Source organism: Magallana gigas, chromosome 2 (genome assembly GCF_963853765.1).
Source record: "Magallana gigas chromosome 2, xbMagGiga1.1, whole genome shotgun sequence".
Taxonomy (NCBI): domain Eukaryota; kingdom Metazoa; phylum Mollusca; class Bivalvia; order Ostreida; family Ostreidae; genus Magallana; species Magallana gigas.
Genome location: NC_088854.1, coordinates 25,219,441 through 25,236,436, shown reverse-complemented (window position 1 = coordinate 25,236,436; position 16,996 = coordinate 25,219,441). Strand labels below are relative to the sequence as shown.

At 33.6% G+C, this 16,996-nt stretch overlaps 1 protein-coding gene across 2 annotated transcripts; it reads right to left on the bottom strand.

Moving 5' to 3' along the window:
* Nucleotides 1-40: 40 nt before the first annotated feature.
* Nucleotides 41-10,077, bottom strand: LOC105338209 (C-type lectin domain family 4 member E-like). Of its 2 annotated transcripts, none has more exons than XM_034445693.2 (4): nucleotides 9,945-10,077; nucleotides 5,240-5,512; nucleotides 4,613-4,813; nucleotides 41-4,522 (listed from the first exon to the last, which is right to left on the bottom strand). In XM_034445693.2, the coding sequence occupies exons 1-4, from the start codon at nucleotides 9,958-9,960 to the stop codon at nucleotides 4,293-4,295; spliced, it is 720 nt and encodes a 239-aa protein (XP_034301584.2). In that variant the 5' UTR covers nucleotides 9,961-10,077; the 3' UTR covers nucleotides 41-4,292. The 2 variants fall into 2 exon arrangements, with proteins under 2 accessions (XP_034301584.2, XP_011441513.3); XM_011443211.4 differs by lacking the exon at nucleotides 9,945-10,077 and adding an exon at nucleotides 5,774-5,970.
* Nucleotides 10,078-16,996: the final 6,919 nt, after the last annotated feature.

Below are 16,996 nucleotides of genomic sequence, written 5' to 3'. Positions count from 1 at the left end.
TTATATGATTGAGATAAGAAATCAATTTAAATTTTCAGTTTCTTTATTGCAAAAGACATACGTCTTATAGCACTTATAATGGTGCACAATACAAAAATCTAGGCAAAAATGGACGGTCAGTCCTTACAAATCTTATCACTTGCGTACAAACTCATATGTTTACAGAATTATTTTTCTTTATTTGCACAAGACAAACATTTTATGGCATAGGTTATTACATATAAATAATAGCAATATTGAAATAATGGTATGGTACATGAACATGTAAAGGACATTGACAATGTATATAAAATAAAATTTTACTAACAGGCAAAAAAACCAGAGAAATTATTCTTAATTATCATGAATATTGAAAGCTGAAAAGAAAACTGGTCAATAATATGCTTGTAAAAATAACATCGAGATGAGGAATTAATCTGTTCTACAAGTTGTTGAGTAAATTGATCAATGATTCTTTGCTTAATTAAAGGAAAATAGGTTTCACAATGTATATGTACCCCTGTTCATACCATATATGTCCTAGACCTATTTCAAAAAGTTTATTCTTAATTACAGTAACCCAATTTTCAGCAGGTGCCAAAGACGATTCACACTCATTATACAGCATTTTGTAACAGGACTGCAAAATACAATTCTGACTTTGTAACAATTTGAACCAAAATTTGAATATTCTAAACATTCGTATAGTTTTCATAGGTAGCCTCCCAGTTTCAAAATATACAAGTGCAGTGTTTGTATTCTTCTTCACACTTAACACAAATTTAATATATTCTAAATGCACTATGCTATATTTATATTTGGAGAATGACACAGGTTACTGAAAATACACACAAAAGTAACATAATTATATATATATATTGATACATGTAGTAATAATTAAAATCAGCAAATGGCACAATGTAGTTCAAATCATTCTGAGTTTGAGGGCTTTGTTAATGAATTTTCGTTAATTAAACAATTCTTTGATAATGTTAACACTTACTTTACAATGAAATTAAAATAAGTGTCTACATTGTCACAACATCGTAAACGCTGCATACGTATTCTTATCTTCCACGTGTTTCACTTCAGTGTTCAAGCATCAATTACAAAGTTATGAAGGAAATTCTGCTCAGCCTTAATAAAGTTTGCATCATCAATGATTTTCTTTGATCAAAACTAGCGTAATTTAGAAATAAATAAATTAGGGTTAAACAAGTGTTTAAGTATTTGTCTTTTTTAAATAGATAAAAAAGAATGTTGATCTTAGTTGTGCGGAACAAGAAAAATGTCTAGGCTTCAAAGTTCATTTCTTTTTAAATATTAAAACACTTTTTTATTTTCATTCAAGCGACCTGAGTAAAATGTAAATAAATAAATTTTACTAAAGTACCAGTACTAAAAATATTTATTGATAAATTATCATAATTCAAATCATGTTTGTTTTCAAAGCAGACATGACGCTGAAATGACAATCCAAATGTGAAGTCGGGCGCTTTCAAGTTTCATTTTCTGTGATTTTAAAACACAATGTAATTTAAAACCTTTTGATCGAAAATATCAATTTGCAGCTTTTTAAACCAAATAACAAGTATACATGTATTGTCAGATGAAAAATGAAAACATTTTTAGTTCATGTTTTTTTATATAAAATATATGTAGTGGTGTTGTAGTCAACCCAATATTAAGGCCCTGTCACACCAAGTTGCGTTCCAACGGCGTGTTCACGGCGTTTTAAAATTCATGGAATCGCCGCAGGATCGCAAGGAAAAATCAGAAAAAATGTGCAATTTTATTTAAAAATTTTACAAATGGAGATGTCACGATGTCCTGACGGCGACCGAGGCGTTCTTACGGAGCTCCCACGGCGTGTAACTGCGTTTCAACAGAATTCTACTTGGCGATTGACTGCGCTCTCGCTGAGTGTCCACCGAGCGCTCAGGACGTGCTAGGAGTTTTTACCGCGCGTCCACGGCGTGCTCTGCACGCTGACTACGTCCATAAGACGTTCTTTACTTCTTGGTGGATTAATAATAAGTTGTACAGTTGTATGGGAAACAAACAAGAATTTACAACTAGTAAATAAGTGATAAAAATTGTTTTGTTTTGATGAATAGGTACATTATTATTGAAACGTAACTACTTCTAAATAATTTGCGAAGGACTAGGACAAAACTGTTAGTAGTTAGATCTACAAAAAAGATCCGTTATTAGTTGTTAGAAAAACATAGAAAAGATGTGAAAACATCGGAACCAAATGACATGAATTTCATCCATGTCCTTTGATAGGTCCTGGAATATTACAAATCAGTGCTACTTTTTACATAGTCATCCACATCCAGTTTGATAATTACTACATCGCTTGCTATTGAACAACAGTCATTTTTCGAGTTTTCGTGGTCTTGATGACAACGCACTAAAGACGCCGTGAGAGCGTGGTACAAACGCTAATAAACGCAGAAGAAACGTGAGAAGAGCGCGATGAAAGCAGCAACAGCTCTTTGGGGTCGCTGTGTGAACGCAACCAAATGAAAAACAACTTGTTAAAACGCCGTGGATGCGCAGTAAGAGCGCGATAGAGACGCAGTGAGATCTCAAAGGACTCCGATTACTGTGTCTACACTGCGATTTGCTGCGTTCCTTGAGCGCGCGAACAGATCTGTCGTGGCGCAGATGGAGACCTTACGGCGTTGTCACTGCGACCACACTACGCTTCTACGGCGTGTTTATCAGAACGCAGAGCCATGGCGCGCACTTTGTGCATGTTCAAAGTGCACGCCGTCGCATGGCATTCTAAAATTTTCTAGGCAATCCCACCGCGACGGACGAAGATGTCGTTCCGTTGTTACGGCGCTCTAGGAGACTACGGCGTTTACCTTGGCGTTTTACATTATTTAAGGACGCAGCGGGATCGCCGTGAGGACGCAGCTCCGGTGTGACAGGGGTTTTACCGGTGACACGTCGAATGATTTGTACTTCAGCTATAACTGTCGCAATAAATAAACTCAAAAAAGAAACTCTTTTATGATAAATGATACAAATGTTGATACATGCACAATACATGTACATGTATACACGCTTGATAAATTGAATTCAAGCACTGAACTAAAAACAACACAAGCATAATTTCTAGGAATAGCTTTCAACTTCAATTCCCGTATAGTAGCATATGGAGTCGCTTAACAGAACAGAAAAAATCAATTGCGAAGTTAACACGTGTATTTTTGTTCAGAGCTAACCATAAGTTAAAAGTTAAAAAAAAAAATCATCTCTGAGTCATCAGTCCGCGTTTCTGGACTAGATTTTTAGGGGGAAAAATACATATATTCATGGTATGGAAAATTTAACTCCTTTTTCCTGTTGTGATAATGATGTCAGATTCTTTATAAGAAATACTTTCAATTATTTAGTATCATTGATCCCCCACCCACCCCGTAATGAAAATAAAACAAATTTCTCTTTAAATTGAGAACAAATTGTTCTGTCCTTAATCCTACCGGATGCTACTCTAAATTATTTCTGCTCCACTTGTTTTTATTTTTGTTGTTGAAACTAAAGTTTAAAACAATTCTAATTTATTTATATTACCATTGTTTTGCTTAAACTAATGTTTAATCGATATTCATTCATACGATTGTGCATTCCTTTCATAAAATATACCTTTAAACATCCTCCATTTCCATTCTCCTGTTTCATGCCAATAAAACCCATAAAAAAGAAAAAACAATTAAAAATAATAATCAGCATATGTTCACTTAAAACCGAACAAACATTTGATAGATTATCACATCAATAAACATAAAGAAATAATGATAGTGTGTTAAACAAAGTGTAGTACCAACAATTTTAACTTTAAGAGTTTAATAATACACGTTATATACTTATTGTTTGAGTGCAGACTCTTCCTGTTTTCATGAATTATTTTATTTTGTTTAAACGCTCCAAATATGTTGTACTTATAATTCCCAAGAATATTTTAATGTTCAGCCTTCATTGCTCTTAGGTGTATGACAATTTACAAAATTGCGTATTTTTGCATTGATCTCGATGCGAAATGTGAATATTTCATCCGATCAATTAAAACCTAACTAAAATATATTATGATAATGTTCAACGAATAATACATATTTTAACAAAAAATCCTCGAAAATTCATACCAAAACATTAGTTGGTAAAGCGACATTGATATGTTACATTAATTTTCAATTGCTGAAATAAAATTTTGTTCGAAATCGTCAATCTAATACTTAAAAAAAAATGAAGTCATACGTATATACATTAAAGATATATTTGAAACAAATTAATTTACTCCACTAGTCAAATTTGATGTCTTTTTCGCAAATACTGCCATGAGTCCAGGTAGCATTGATATCATCCCATTTTCCTTGGTGTCCAACTCTCAGTGCAATAGATGAAGCTCCATCAATGAAATTATCAGCAGGCTCCCCAGGATACCAAAAAAAGACTGTTATTGGTGTGCCATCTAAAAATGTCCATTTTCCACGAGTCTTTTTGCCATCGACGCGATATTTAGATATGGACTCTGCAACAAAAAATACTGCCATTTATATAGAAGAAAAAAATTGATAAATGTGGGGAAAAGTACAAACGAGTATAAAGTAAATTCAATTACCTGTCTTTTCTAATCTTAAGTTCTCGACAAGTCTCTGCTTTCTTTCTGTGTCTATTTGTAAAAGGTGTCCACCGGATTCACCACAAAACGATACAGCTTCCACCAGTGTCCTTGGACCTGGATCAATTTTGTAACAAACCGGAACGGTCTCGTTATAAATGTACCCTGGACTTTTCCCACTGCACAGGTATTGGGCATACTCTTGTTAAACGATAAGCCACATTTAAAGCGTGATAAATAGACAACAATCTGCTCCAGGAAAATTATATTTAATTACAAAAATATTTCTATGAAAATACTTGTGCGAAGCTTTTGTTTTTGAAGATGCCTGACTAGATATATCAATAACAGCTTTTTTCATCCTTTTAAAATTTTGAAAATTAATACTGATGTTAAGACATGCTCGGACCGCGGACCTATGGGGAAGAAACGTTAAAATGAAAATGAACATAGTAAAATTACCAACAACCACCCCCACCCCCATGCATCCCGACAAAAACAATTATTCCTCGGAGTAACCTTGAAAAAATAGTTCTGGGTCCGCGCATTAAAGATACAAGTTTTCTGAAAATTGCATATTTTAGGATATTGTGTAAATATTTAATTTTTCACTAAGTCTGTATTTACCAATGATATCCCGATGAACCGTTTTGTTCAAGACCTGATGATATATTTGGTTAATAGTGATTTCTTCCTCAACTGTTTTTCCTTCATAGAGTGAGCACTTCAAGGTAACGATGTCAAATACCAAGGAGTCACATGGTGGCTGGTTGTGACATTTGTTGATACAGGCTTGGAAAGTGGGAACTGTGCTTGAGAAAATCGGGGTTGTCCCGTTGTCATACGTAGGATTAAGACGCCTTTGATAGACCGTGTGTTGGTAGACAAGGCTAGTAACCGCTGAAAAATAAACAGAAATTGGTATTCACTCATAAAAAATGAATTTTTTGGCCAAAATTTCAAATTCACTTAATTTAACTAGATGTATAACTAAATATATAACTCTACATGTATATCCAAATAATGAACAAAGATATGCTTGTAATCTATTTTCTACTTTATAGATTTATTGTTCGCTGATATCTACATTGTTTACTTGTATATCCAAAGTACTCTAAATTGATATGGAGAAAATAAAATAAGATCGTAATTTATACATACCACATTGATATATTAGCCAAAACCAAATTAAGGAACGAACGTACGACATAGTTACCCTTAGCCACAAATAATTAAAATGATTTTTAAAGGTCTTTTAAATTCAACGGAATTGCTCTCTCTCTTGCCATTGGTTAAAATAGAGTTGAAAATATGACATAACAACTGTGTTTAACATGAAATCAATACTTTAGAACATTACATAAGCATAAGAACGAAATTAGCGTTAATTTGAATTGTAAAAACAATGTTATTTCTTAATTTTTCAATATTGTCTTGAAATACTGCATAATTATTGCTGAGACACCGCTTTTGAAATGTACATCTTTTATCAAATCCGTATCTTAGTTAAATATCCCGTTTATTTTATGCAAATATCTCGATGATGTAGAGAATAAAAGCTTCTCAGAAAAACGCAGTTTGACTGTATCTACATGTATACTACTATTTTGAAATTATAGACCCGAATTTATGGCCTTTAATACCGATAAATCGGAAGAGTATTGTCTTTTGTTTTATAGATTTTTAAAAACATCATTGGTACTTGAAATCATCTGGCTATTTTGGATTTTACAATCTTGCGCATGCGCATTACCTTTACTATAAATCACGGGAGGCTCACCAAGGTGTTCAAACCAGAGAAGACAAAAGCTGATATATATATTTGTTATTTTATAATTTCTCTCATAAGAAATCATAAAATTTAAAAATATATGAGAAGAATATATATATAATATATATATATATATATATATATATATATATATATATATATATATATATATATATATATATATATATATATATATATAAGAATATATATATATATATATATATATATATATATATATATATATATATATATATATATATATATATAAATTTTCCAATAATTTCCAGTCAATAGAACCTGACTGGGGGATTTACATTTAGTATCATATATAATATTTACATTTTCTGAATACACAGCAGTCAGTACTGTTAATAATTATCGACCAGACGTATTACGGGGATATGGGCATAAATTTCTATCTACAGTAATGGGAATGATCACATTCTCACATTAGATATCGTTACTTACACCTAATATAAATTGTTTTAAGCTGGTCTGTTTCGTATTTTAGTATGTTTTTCAAAATTAGTTGTTCATTTTGCATAAACGTCTTTATTACCCTATTCGTCACCCATACATATGAATATATAGCGATTTTTTAAAACAATCTTCTCTAAAACCAATACGCCAGAAGAGTTGTAACTTATCATCCTTAGGTGGGTAGATTCAAGTTTGTTCAAATCAAGATCATGATCCTTGGGGGTAGGGTTGGGCAACCATCGGGGGGGGGGGGTCAAATTTTTACATAGATATATATAGAGAAATATCTTAAAACATCTTATTCTCAAAGACCAATTTTGTTTAGAAGCATTTAAAAAAATCTTCTTTTCAAAAACAAAATGGGCAGAAAAGCTGTTACTTGTGTGGAAGCATCTTCAGGTAGGGAAGATTCTAGTCTGTTCAAGTTATGATTCCCGGGGGTAGAGTGGGGCAACAATGGGGGAGGAATCAAAATTTCACATAGGGATATATATTAAAAAATCTTTAAAAATCACCTTCTAAATACATGTACAATTTGCTCAGAAACGCTGTAACTTTATTCAAATCAGATAGTGTAGATTAAAATTTGTCATTCTCTTCGGGAGTAGGGTTGGGCCACATGAGGAGGGGAGGGGTCAATCTTACAAAGGAAAACGAATTATTCACACAAAAAAATCAAATGTTATGATGGATAGTTTTACTAATATGCAAGCATTTTACAACACATTGTTGATTCTTTAAAAATATCAAGACTCTGGCCCCTAGACAATTTTTGGGCCTCACAAGGGGTTCAAATTTTAATGTTGGTCTATAATCCATAAAGATTTTCTCGAGAACTGCAATGCCCAATATATGACATGAATGTAAAGTCATCCTGTTACATAGGGGCTCAATGATAAACATACGATATGTAGGGAAATTTTTTTATACAAGAATGTATTATTTGACAGTGTTTAGATATTTCGTATGTGACTCCACTCCATAAAGCTAACTTTATTATGTCTATTGCTGCTCAGGTGAGCGATATGGCCCATGGGCCTCTAGTTTACATATGGATTTCTTAGAATTCTTTCATTTCAAATATATGCATCATATGTGCTTAGATTTGATTGATTTACACGCAATGGTGCATTTCGAAATTAATATTTCATTGATAGAAACCTCCTTTTGCTAAAATTCAAAAAATTATTTTATTGCAATCCTATCCTAATAAAAATATTGTTTAGAAAGAAACAAATTGTTTTAATTTAAAATTCAGAAAATTATTTTGAAATTCGCTGTAACATTTGTGATTTATTTTGATTTATATTTACGCGATGGCCCATTTTGATATCAATATTTTAGTAAAGAGCAACGGAAATTTTTGAATTAAAATTCAGAAATTGTTTTTGCGATTTTCATTTGTGAAATTTTGATTCATGTATACACGATTTGAAATGAATATTCCATATAGAAAAACATGATTGATTAAAATTTATAGAACTCTTTGCATCTGACATCTGTGGTCTACTTTAAATTAAAAAGCAAAAGAAGATGAAAGACAACAAGAAAAATAATTCAGAATTGTCTTCAAATCTTAAATGTATAAGAACACCATGTGCATATATAACACAAAATGCGGGATGTATACTACATTGTACGTTATACAAAGGGTGTATACTCGGCGAAAAGGAGACCAAGCATCGATTTTTTTCTTATTTCTTCATATATAGACATTTCACCAGTAAGAGCGTGTTTATTGGTGAAATGAAGCATTCATTTGGGAGTATAAAGACACGTCTGATTCCATCGTACACGTTCTAGTTATTTCAACACATCAACACAATTCTGTCAATCAGAGCGAATTTGACCATGACATATGTTAATGATCAATCAATAGGACAAAGTTGCTGTTTTATTTAGTTTTTATATTACTTACAAATATAATCTGTATATGATTTTACATATATTGCCAAAGGTAATGGTTGTTTTCTGTTTAAACACTTACATTTTTAAAATAAATATTGAACCTGTCAAATCTACGTTTTATTCTATAAAATCCGCACATTAATGTTTTAAAGACTTAAGTGTAAATTCTACAAAATGCACACAATAACAGGAACGATGGTGTGGATTTGACACACAATGATAGAATAACCATAGATTCATTGCACGGTACGGTCCTCTGAACAATGCACGAAAAAGTCTAAACACACGCATGCACGCACGCAGATACACATGCACACATATAATTTAAGAGAAAATATATCCAGAATAAAATCACAGTTTGATCAGACTGCAGACGTTTTCGCCATTCCTGGCTCTTCAGTCAGTTGCGTACAAATGATAATATGTCTACGTAACATATAAGTCATTTGTACGCAATTTTATACCAGTGAGTCGGTAAGCTCAAATGTCACTATAATTTTTGTCACTGCTCCAAATAAGAATTTTAGATAAAAGACTGTTTTGAAGAAAAAAAAATTGCCCTTCCCCATTCAACTTCCCCGTTTTATGCATACATTATTTAATAGTATAGACGTACAACACAAAATATGTTCATTCTTTATAAATTAATGTTTCAGGTTTGCTACCAATCTGTGATGTTAAAAAAATGCATGGAATTAAAAAAAAAACACGCTAGTGTATGCATACATGTATCTATTTGCATATTTCACATAAGTATTTGCTCAATGGTTACTCGGTCCTCACTTTCTCCCATGTTAATTAGTCTGACTGCGTTCCTCGGCACCCGTTCTGAACAATTCTTTCCATCAGAACTAAAATTGTATTAAATTAATCCATTTTATTGATTAAGTTTTTTAAACCATAGATTGCCGATCCAAGGCATCAGCCTGTGATGCATGACGAACTTGTCTTGTCAAACTGCGTTTTTGATTACCTCGTTCTGGAAAGTTTTACCGATTTTTTCACCAGAGATCTATCCATCAAAACTAAAATCGCACATTCAATTTATTCAACATTTATCAAATCTTAATTTCTATGTTTACCCTAAATAAGTTCCCAGCAAAAATATATTCACTCTTTACGTAATCGTTCATTATTATTTCATTGCAAGTATATATTTTGATGCAAACTCACACTGATTTGGATCCATCAAAGCGTGTCCACCACCTTACTCTCATTTTTAAAGCGCTAAGCATAGCTCAGCGCTTTATTGTCGTTAGACTTCTGCTTTCGGTGCATCGAATAACTGCCCCCTATGAGCAGAAATATGCATCATTTAAACTGGTTAGAGAACCATTTTCAGGGGTTTTCGCACATAATTGCACGGGTTGTTGTTGTTCGGGCTATTGTGAATCTAATGTGCGGGGCTTACGTACATCACTGCAGGGGCTGCCACGAAGTGATAAGGAAATATATTGCGCATACCGAAGCTGAAATATACATCTTTTTAACTAAGCTTGCACAAAGTGAATTTCCTTTAGAACCTTTTCAGTACTATATGTACTTTGATTGCTATTCCGAGCTTGTTTGTCGAAAATGAAAGTAGGTTTTTGATTAATTTCACAATAATTACTTTACAGTTAAAATTTAATTATAGCTTACGGACATCATCACACATATGGTGTAAGAATTCATTAGCTCACCGAGACGCAGTCGCCGGGAGCTTATGCTATACCCTCGGCGTCGGTGTCGGCGTCCGGTGTCGTATAATTTAAGGTCCGCCCCGTAAAATGGTCCGGGGCGGACCCTTAATGTTAACATTTAGGGTCCGCCTTTGCTCTAAAAGGGTCCGGCCCGTATAAGAAAAGGTCCGCCTAACATTAAAGGTCCGGGGTATATTTTTTCATTTTTATTTTTTCAATTTCGACTATTTTGTTACAAAATGAGTGGCATTTTTATGTAATTCTTATAAAGGAGTACATACCCGAGGTGAGTCAGTAAATATCCAGCACAGAGTTTTAATGAAAATACTGATACAATGTACATGTAGTTTGGTGAACACAAATAAATCACAAAAATTATTACTGTTTAAAACTGGATTCTCATTTCAACCTTAGTTTTGACGGTCTATCTTATATAAACAGGAAATGAAACTGATTGGTGTCATAAATTAAACAATGGCTTGAACCAGGTGTTGTATACACAATCCACCCTGCAGGTGAGAGGGGTTCACACCTTCAGGTGTTTGACTGTTTGAAATAATCATGTAAACAATGGACAATTTCCAACGTCCTCTTTTTGCACATCTTTCCAATACGAAACACGCTTAAAAACGTTACCCTTTTTAAAATCAAATATTCTTTACAATTCAATCACAACGGTACATGCAAGCGATATCATTGCTACTTTTTATTTTCACTAGGGCACATGGGCATCGTATTCGCTCCACTCTCTATGACATATATATAAATAATACATTGAGAGAGAGAGAGAGAGAGAGAGAGAGAGAGAGAGAGAGAGAGAGAGAGAGAGAGAGAGAGAGAGAGAGACGGACGACGCCCCTGTGACTAGGGCATATTATTAAGTGAAAGTTATGCTAATTATTATTAATTATTCAGTTCTTCAATCCCTCTTTCTATTTGAAACTTTATACTTGGATCGGACTATTATAATAAAGGAAGGGGAGTATCCAAAGGAATTGATTTGTTTATAAGAAATTAAAGACATACATGTAAGATTAGTAAAAAGCCCTATTCCTTCGGCTGTATATGCATTTTGCTTCTGGCCAAAAAATTAAAGGGATCCGATTGTCTTCTTAGAAAAAAAATAACACAGGTGCTTGGGGACAGGACCCCCCCCCCCCCCCCCTGAATTTAGACCCCTGGGGTAGTTGACACTGTTTTGGTAGAAATTCCTTATAAGGTCATGTACACAGCTTGCTCCAATTTATTTAAAACAACCCCAACCTGCATATAAAATATCTTCTTTTCATTTTCATATGCAATGATGGTGGTGGGGGTGGGTACATTAATCGTTTATTTTCCGTTAAATTTTAGATATTTAAAATGGAACATGTTGTGTACATGACTGTAATTAAAAGAATTTCTATCCAAAAAAGTCAACTTCACCAAAGGTTCAGACCGGGGGGGGGGGGGGGGGTGGTCCTCATGCACCTGTGGTAAATATTTGTGTGAAAAAGCCAAATGTTCACACTCCGGTAAAATGTTACTCTAGATTCCTGCCTGCTACCCCCCATATAGCATTCAATATTTTTCCCACATATTTCTTATTGCCATTAGATGAAAATCGATATCGTCAGACATAAAGGACAAACCTACCTTAATATTTTAAGATTATTTCAACGAAACGGACAATCGTTTGCAACGAATTTCATGCGTTTGTCACATTTTAAAAGTCGTAGGATAAAACTCAATTTAAATATGTTTTACTACTTCTCTTACATAACATTACACTAATTTTTAAGGACACAATGCATGTACATATATATGTACATGTATCGGGTCTCGCCCCTTTAATTGAAATATTTTATGATAAACATTATTTATATTAATATTTATATTACTGTTAATGTGTAACTACTCTGAGTACATTTTAAAAAATAAAACCCACACTGAGGTCAGTTTCATGTTCACTCCAACATTACGTAGTTCAACTGAAAGATATCACAATAAAAATCTATAACAAACTCACTACATTCATGCATGACTATGCAGTTCTTTTAACGAGGCGGACCTTTTCTTGAACTATAATATTGGGTCCTACCTCTAAAATGAAAGGTCATCGGGTCAAAATACTGTGAAATTTTTGCAAACAGTATTTCAATGGGGCGGACCTTTTCTAAATGAGCCATAATATTACATCTAGGTCCTATCCCTAAATTAAAAGAACATCGGGGTCAATCAAAGCAAGTATCAATATGAATGTTTATTTTCTGCATTGGGTATTTCAACAAGTGGACCTTTTCTGTGCCATAATATTAGGTCCTAGCACTACATGTACCTTTTCTGTGCCATAATATTAGGTTCTAGCCCTAAATTAAAAGATTATAGGGATAAATCAAAACAAGTATTTATACGAATATTTATCATATGAATATTAATTATCTGCATTCAGTATTTCAACGTGGCGGACCATTTCTTTAACTTTATTATTGGGTCCTACCCACTGAAACAAAAGATCATCATTAAATTAGAGTCAATACAAGTGTCAACTTGATTAAGTATTTCCCTATATACCAATGATACCATTGCTGCATCGAAGGATATGTAACTAGGCACTTCACCAACATGGAAGTCAGAGAGAGAGAGAGAGAGAGAGAGAGAGAGAGAGAGAGAGAGAGTTATTAATCTATACCAATGCAAGATTGCTACTCTAGACACTATCCATTTGATAAGGACGTCAATATTTTAATCCATGGAGATACAAATTTTTTCTTAAATCAACAAGGATTTTTTTAAAGGCAGTTTACAAATATATTTCTGCAATAAAGCGCTTTGTGATATAGAATTTAAACATTATCGATGGATTTACTTATAATAAGACAAGTGTTTACTTGTTTCCAAATCCTTGCTTAATTAATTGTATGCATCATTATATACATATAAAAGTACAGTGTATTGTACGTTTGATTAAAGAAAGAGGGAATAAGTCTGTTTTAGAATAATGAGGTGATCGAATACTGTCGGAAATAAACACTTACACTTTTTAAACTATATTGCATGCGCACGAGAGAGAGAGAGAGAGAGAGAGAGAGAGAGAGAGAGAGAGAGAGAGATTATTACAACATTATCACCTTTATTTCGTTTTTAAACAATTTACCTGTAGTCAATTTAAACATGCTTTTTAATTTTATGTACACGTATAATTTGTCTTTTATCGCTCTTATATTTACTGTACCACAGTACGTACATGTATACACTATATTGTCAACGTATATCCTCTGTTACGGTAATCCACATATGCGACCTTTTATTAATTATCTTAAACTTGTGATAAATCTACCTAGAGACGTATAAGTTATTAGTATATTATCATAAGTTTCTGATCTACTGAAAATTAAACAAAGCAAAAGCTAAAATGACAATCTTAGTTGCGTAGAGCACTACAGCGGAGACATTTTTTCTCTCTCAGTTAAGGGGTGTATTCTGATACAGGTGTGAATGCCTGCAGGGCTTCTTTTACCCGTGTTTACCTGTCATGAAACCCTCTGCTAATACATATACACCGGAAGAGATTTAAAAATAAAGGGACTAAATGGTGTGTCAAAATACTCTTGGTTTTCTTTTTTTCAGATTCTTAAACAATTGGTCAAAATCTAATCCGCTATGAATATTTGATATTCCACAAAGTAATACGCAAATGGCCGACTAGATTATGTAAACAAAGACATATTTAAAATACAAGTATACGAGCAAAAAGAACAATTAATTTAAGAGAAATTTTAAAAAGTGACAACGGGTAGGACCTTTTCTTATAGGGGAAAGCCGGACCTTAAATGTTAACATTAAAGGTCCGGCCGGACCATTTTACGGGGCGGACCTTAAATTATACGACACCGGGCCTGGTTAGGGTTTTTGTTGCAGGTCCTGTTTCTAAGTTATTACTTGTCCTATCTTCACCAAACTTGCAAGGGTGATGCATCTTGACTGTTTTATGAACTTGACAGACTTGGATGCTGAATCTTGGACGGGATCTCAAATAATGGAAGGGGTTAAGGTTTTTGGAGCAAGTTAAAGTTGTTGGTGCAGGTGTTCTTTGATAACCATATTTAAGTAACTGTTGGTCCTAACATCACCAGACTTGCATGGGTGGTGCGTCGTATGCTACTAATGCATTTGGCAGGCTTATTTGCTGAATCTAAGCCACACATTTTGGATGCTGAATGAGGTTAAGGTTTTTGGAGCTGGTTAAAACTTTTTAGAGCAAGTGCCCTCTGATGATTATATCAAAGTTATTACATGTACTTGTCCTAATTTCACCAAACTTGCATTGAATGTGCGTTTTATGATACTGATGCACTTGACAGGCTTGAATGCTGAATCTGAGCCATAGGTTTTGGATGCTGAATGAGGTAAATGTGTTTGGTGCTTGTTAAACTTTCTGGAGCAGGTGCCCTTTGATGATTATATCTTAGTTATTACTGGTCCTAACTTCACCAAACAGATGGTGCGTCTTATGAATCTGATGCAATTGACAGGAAAGGATGCTGAATCAGAGCCATATGTTTCAGATGCTAGAGGAGGTTTACTTTTATTTTTTTGGAACAGGTCACATGTTTAATAGATGATAGTACTATTTCAAACTTGCATTGTTGATATACCAGTAATATAAATGGAATATAAATGAAATATAGAGAAAGTTTCAAATACAGAGCCTGATCTTCATATCAAGGATGTAAAAAAAATCCTACCTTACTCAAACTTGCTTGACAGATGTTTGCTGTTTAATGATATAACATGTCTTTAAAATACAGTATTGTTTTATGTGATACAATACTATATCATATAATTTTATATTGTAAAAAAATAACTTTTTTTTTTGGATTTTGTATCAAACTTTTTGTATATTATAATAATGTATCATGATATTGTTATATATAATATTGTATTTTATGAAATGGTATTGCATATTGTTATACTTTCATGTTAAATACTGAAATCTGATTGGTTAAGACGCAGTTAATAATATTTAGCAGTGTGTTTAGCAGGAACACACTTTAATATACAAGAACAGTTCCCCAAAAAAGTACAGGAAAAGAGGAAACAATTAATTCCTATTATGAAAGAGGCCCGACGAAATAGGAAAATGGCCACACTTGTGAAAGACAAACTATACATTGATGGAGTTGAATATATCCCAGGCACAGCAGAAACAGAGGACACAAGAATGTAGAACAAACCGGAGAATCCCCAGATTGATTCTTTGAAGCTTATATCATGGAACATTAATGGTGGTTTCTCATCCAAGATTACAGATAAGTGTTTTCGAAATTTTATCTTAACTTACGACATTATACTACTTACCGAATGTTGGTTAGAAAAAAATTACAATGAATATATAGAAGACTTTGACAGCTATTATTTTCCTAGGCAGAAAAGTAAAAGTATTCAAGGAGGAGGAACCGTAGTCATAGTCCGTAGAAAGTTCCATAAATTTGTTACTTTTGTGAATAACCAATATGACACAATCATATGGCTGAAAATCCAGGGTCCCTTATGCAGTCTGAATAGTGATTTATATTTAGGATGTGTTTATATCCCTCCTAACAATTCATCTTTTCACCGTGTTTATAACTGTGATATATTCAATGAACTGGAGTCTCAGATAACCACATATCTGGCCAAAGGTAAAGTCATGCTTTTAGGGGACATAAACGCAAGGACATCGAACAGAGACGATTTCATTTTTAATGACTTCATCAACTGCGATATACTGAGTGAAGTTTTTGAATTATTAACGTATGAAATTGATAAACCACTACCTGTCCGTATTAACCCGGATAAAGTTGTAAATGATTATGGATCCAAACTCCTATCTTTGTGCAAATCAAGCGGCTTAAGAATCTTGAATGGGAGACACAAACATGCACTGGACAGAGATTTTACCTTCTGTGGAGCTAGAGGACTAAGTGTTGTTGATTATTTTATATCTACGCCTGATATATTTGATATAACAGAAAAATTTATTGTGTCTAGCTTTACTACTTTCTCAGATCACGCACCATTACATGTTGAGCTCCAGTGCTCTATGGTGGAATTCGAGCAACCAACAGTAGAGTCTGAACTACATACATCCCGTAAATTTAGATGGAATCCGGATTATTATGACGAAGCCAAAGGCGTACTTCTTTCTTGCTTGGAAAATTTGAATATTACTTCGGAAAGTGTGGACGTGGAATGTCAGAATACTATCGATACAGCCGTCGACCAATTTACCTCACAGCTCTCCAAAGCTTTTGAACCATATTTCGAAATAAAAATCAAACCTGTAAACAAGCATCGTAAAACTGCTTACTCAACCGTGACTTCCATTGACAAGCCTTGGTGGACCACCGAAGCTCAGAGAAAGTACAATACGTACAGGCGTGATCTGTTTCTTTTCAATCGCAACAAAACAGAAGCAACCCATGAATGTCTATTACGATCGAAAAAAGAATACAAAGTCCTGACAGCAAGGCTCAAACGTCAGTATCAACAAGCGGAGGGAAACATCCTGGACTACCTACG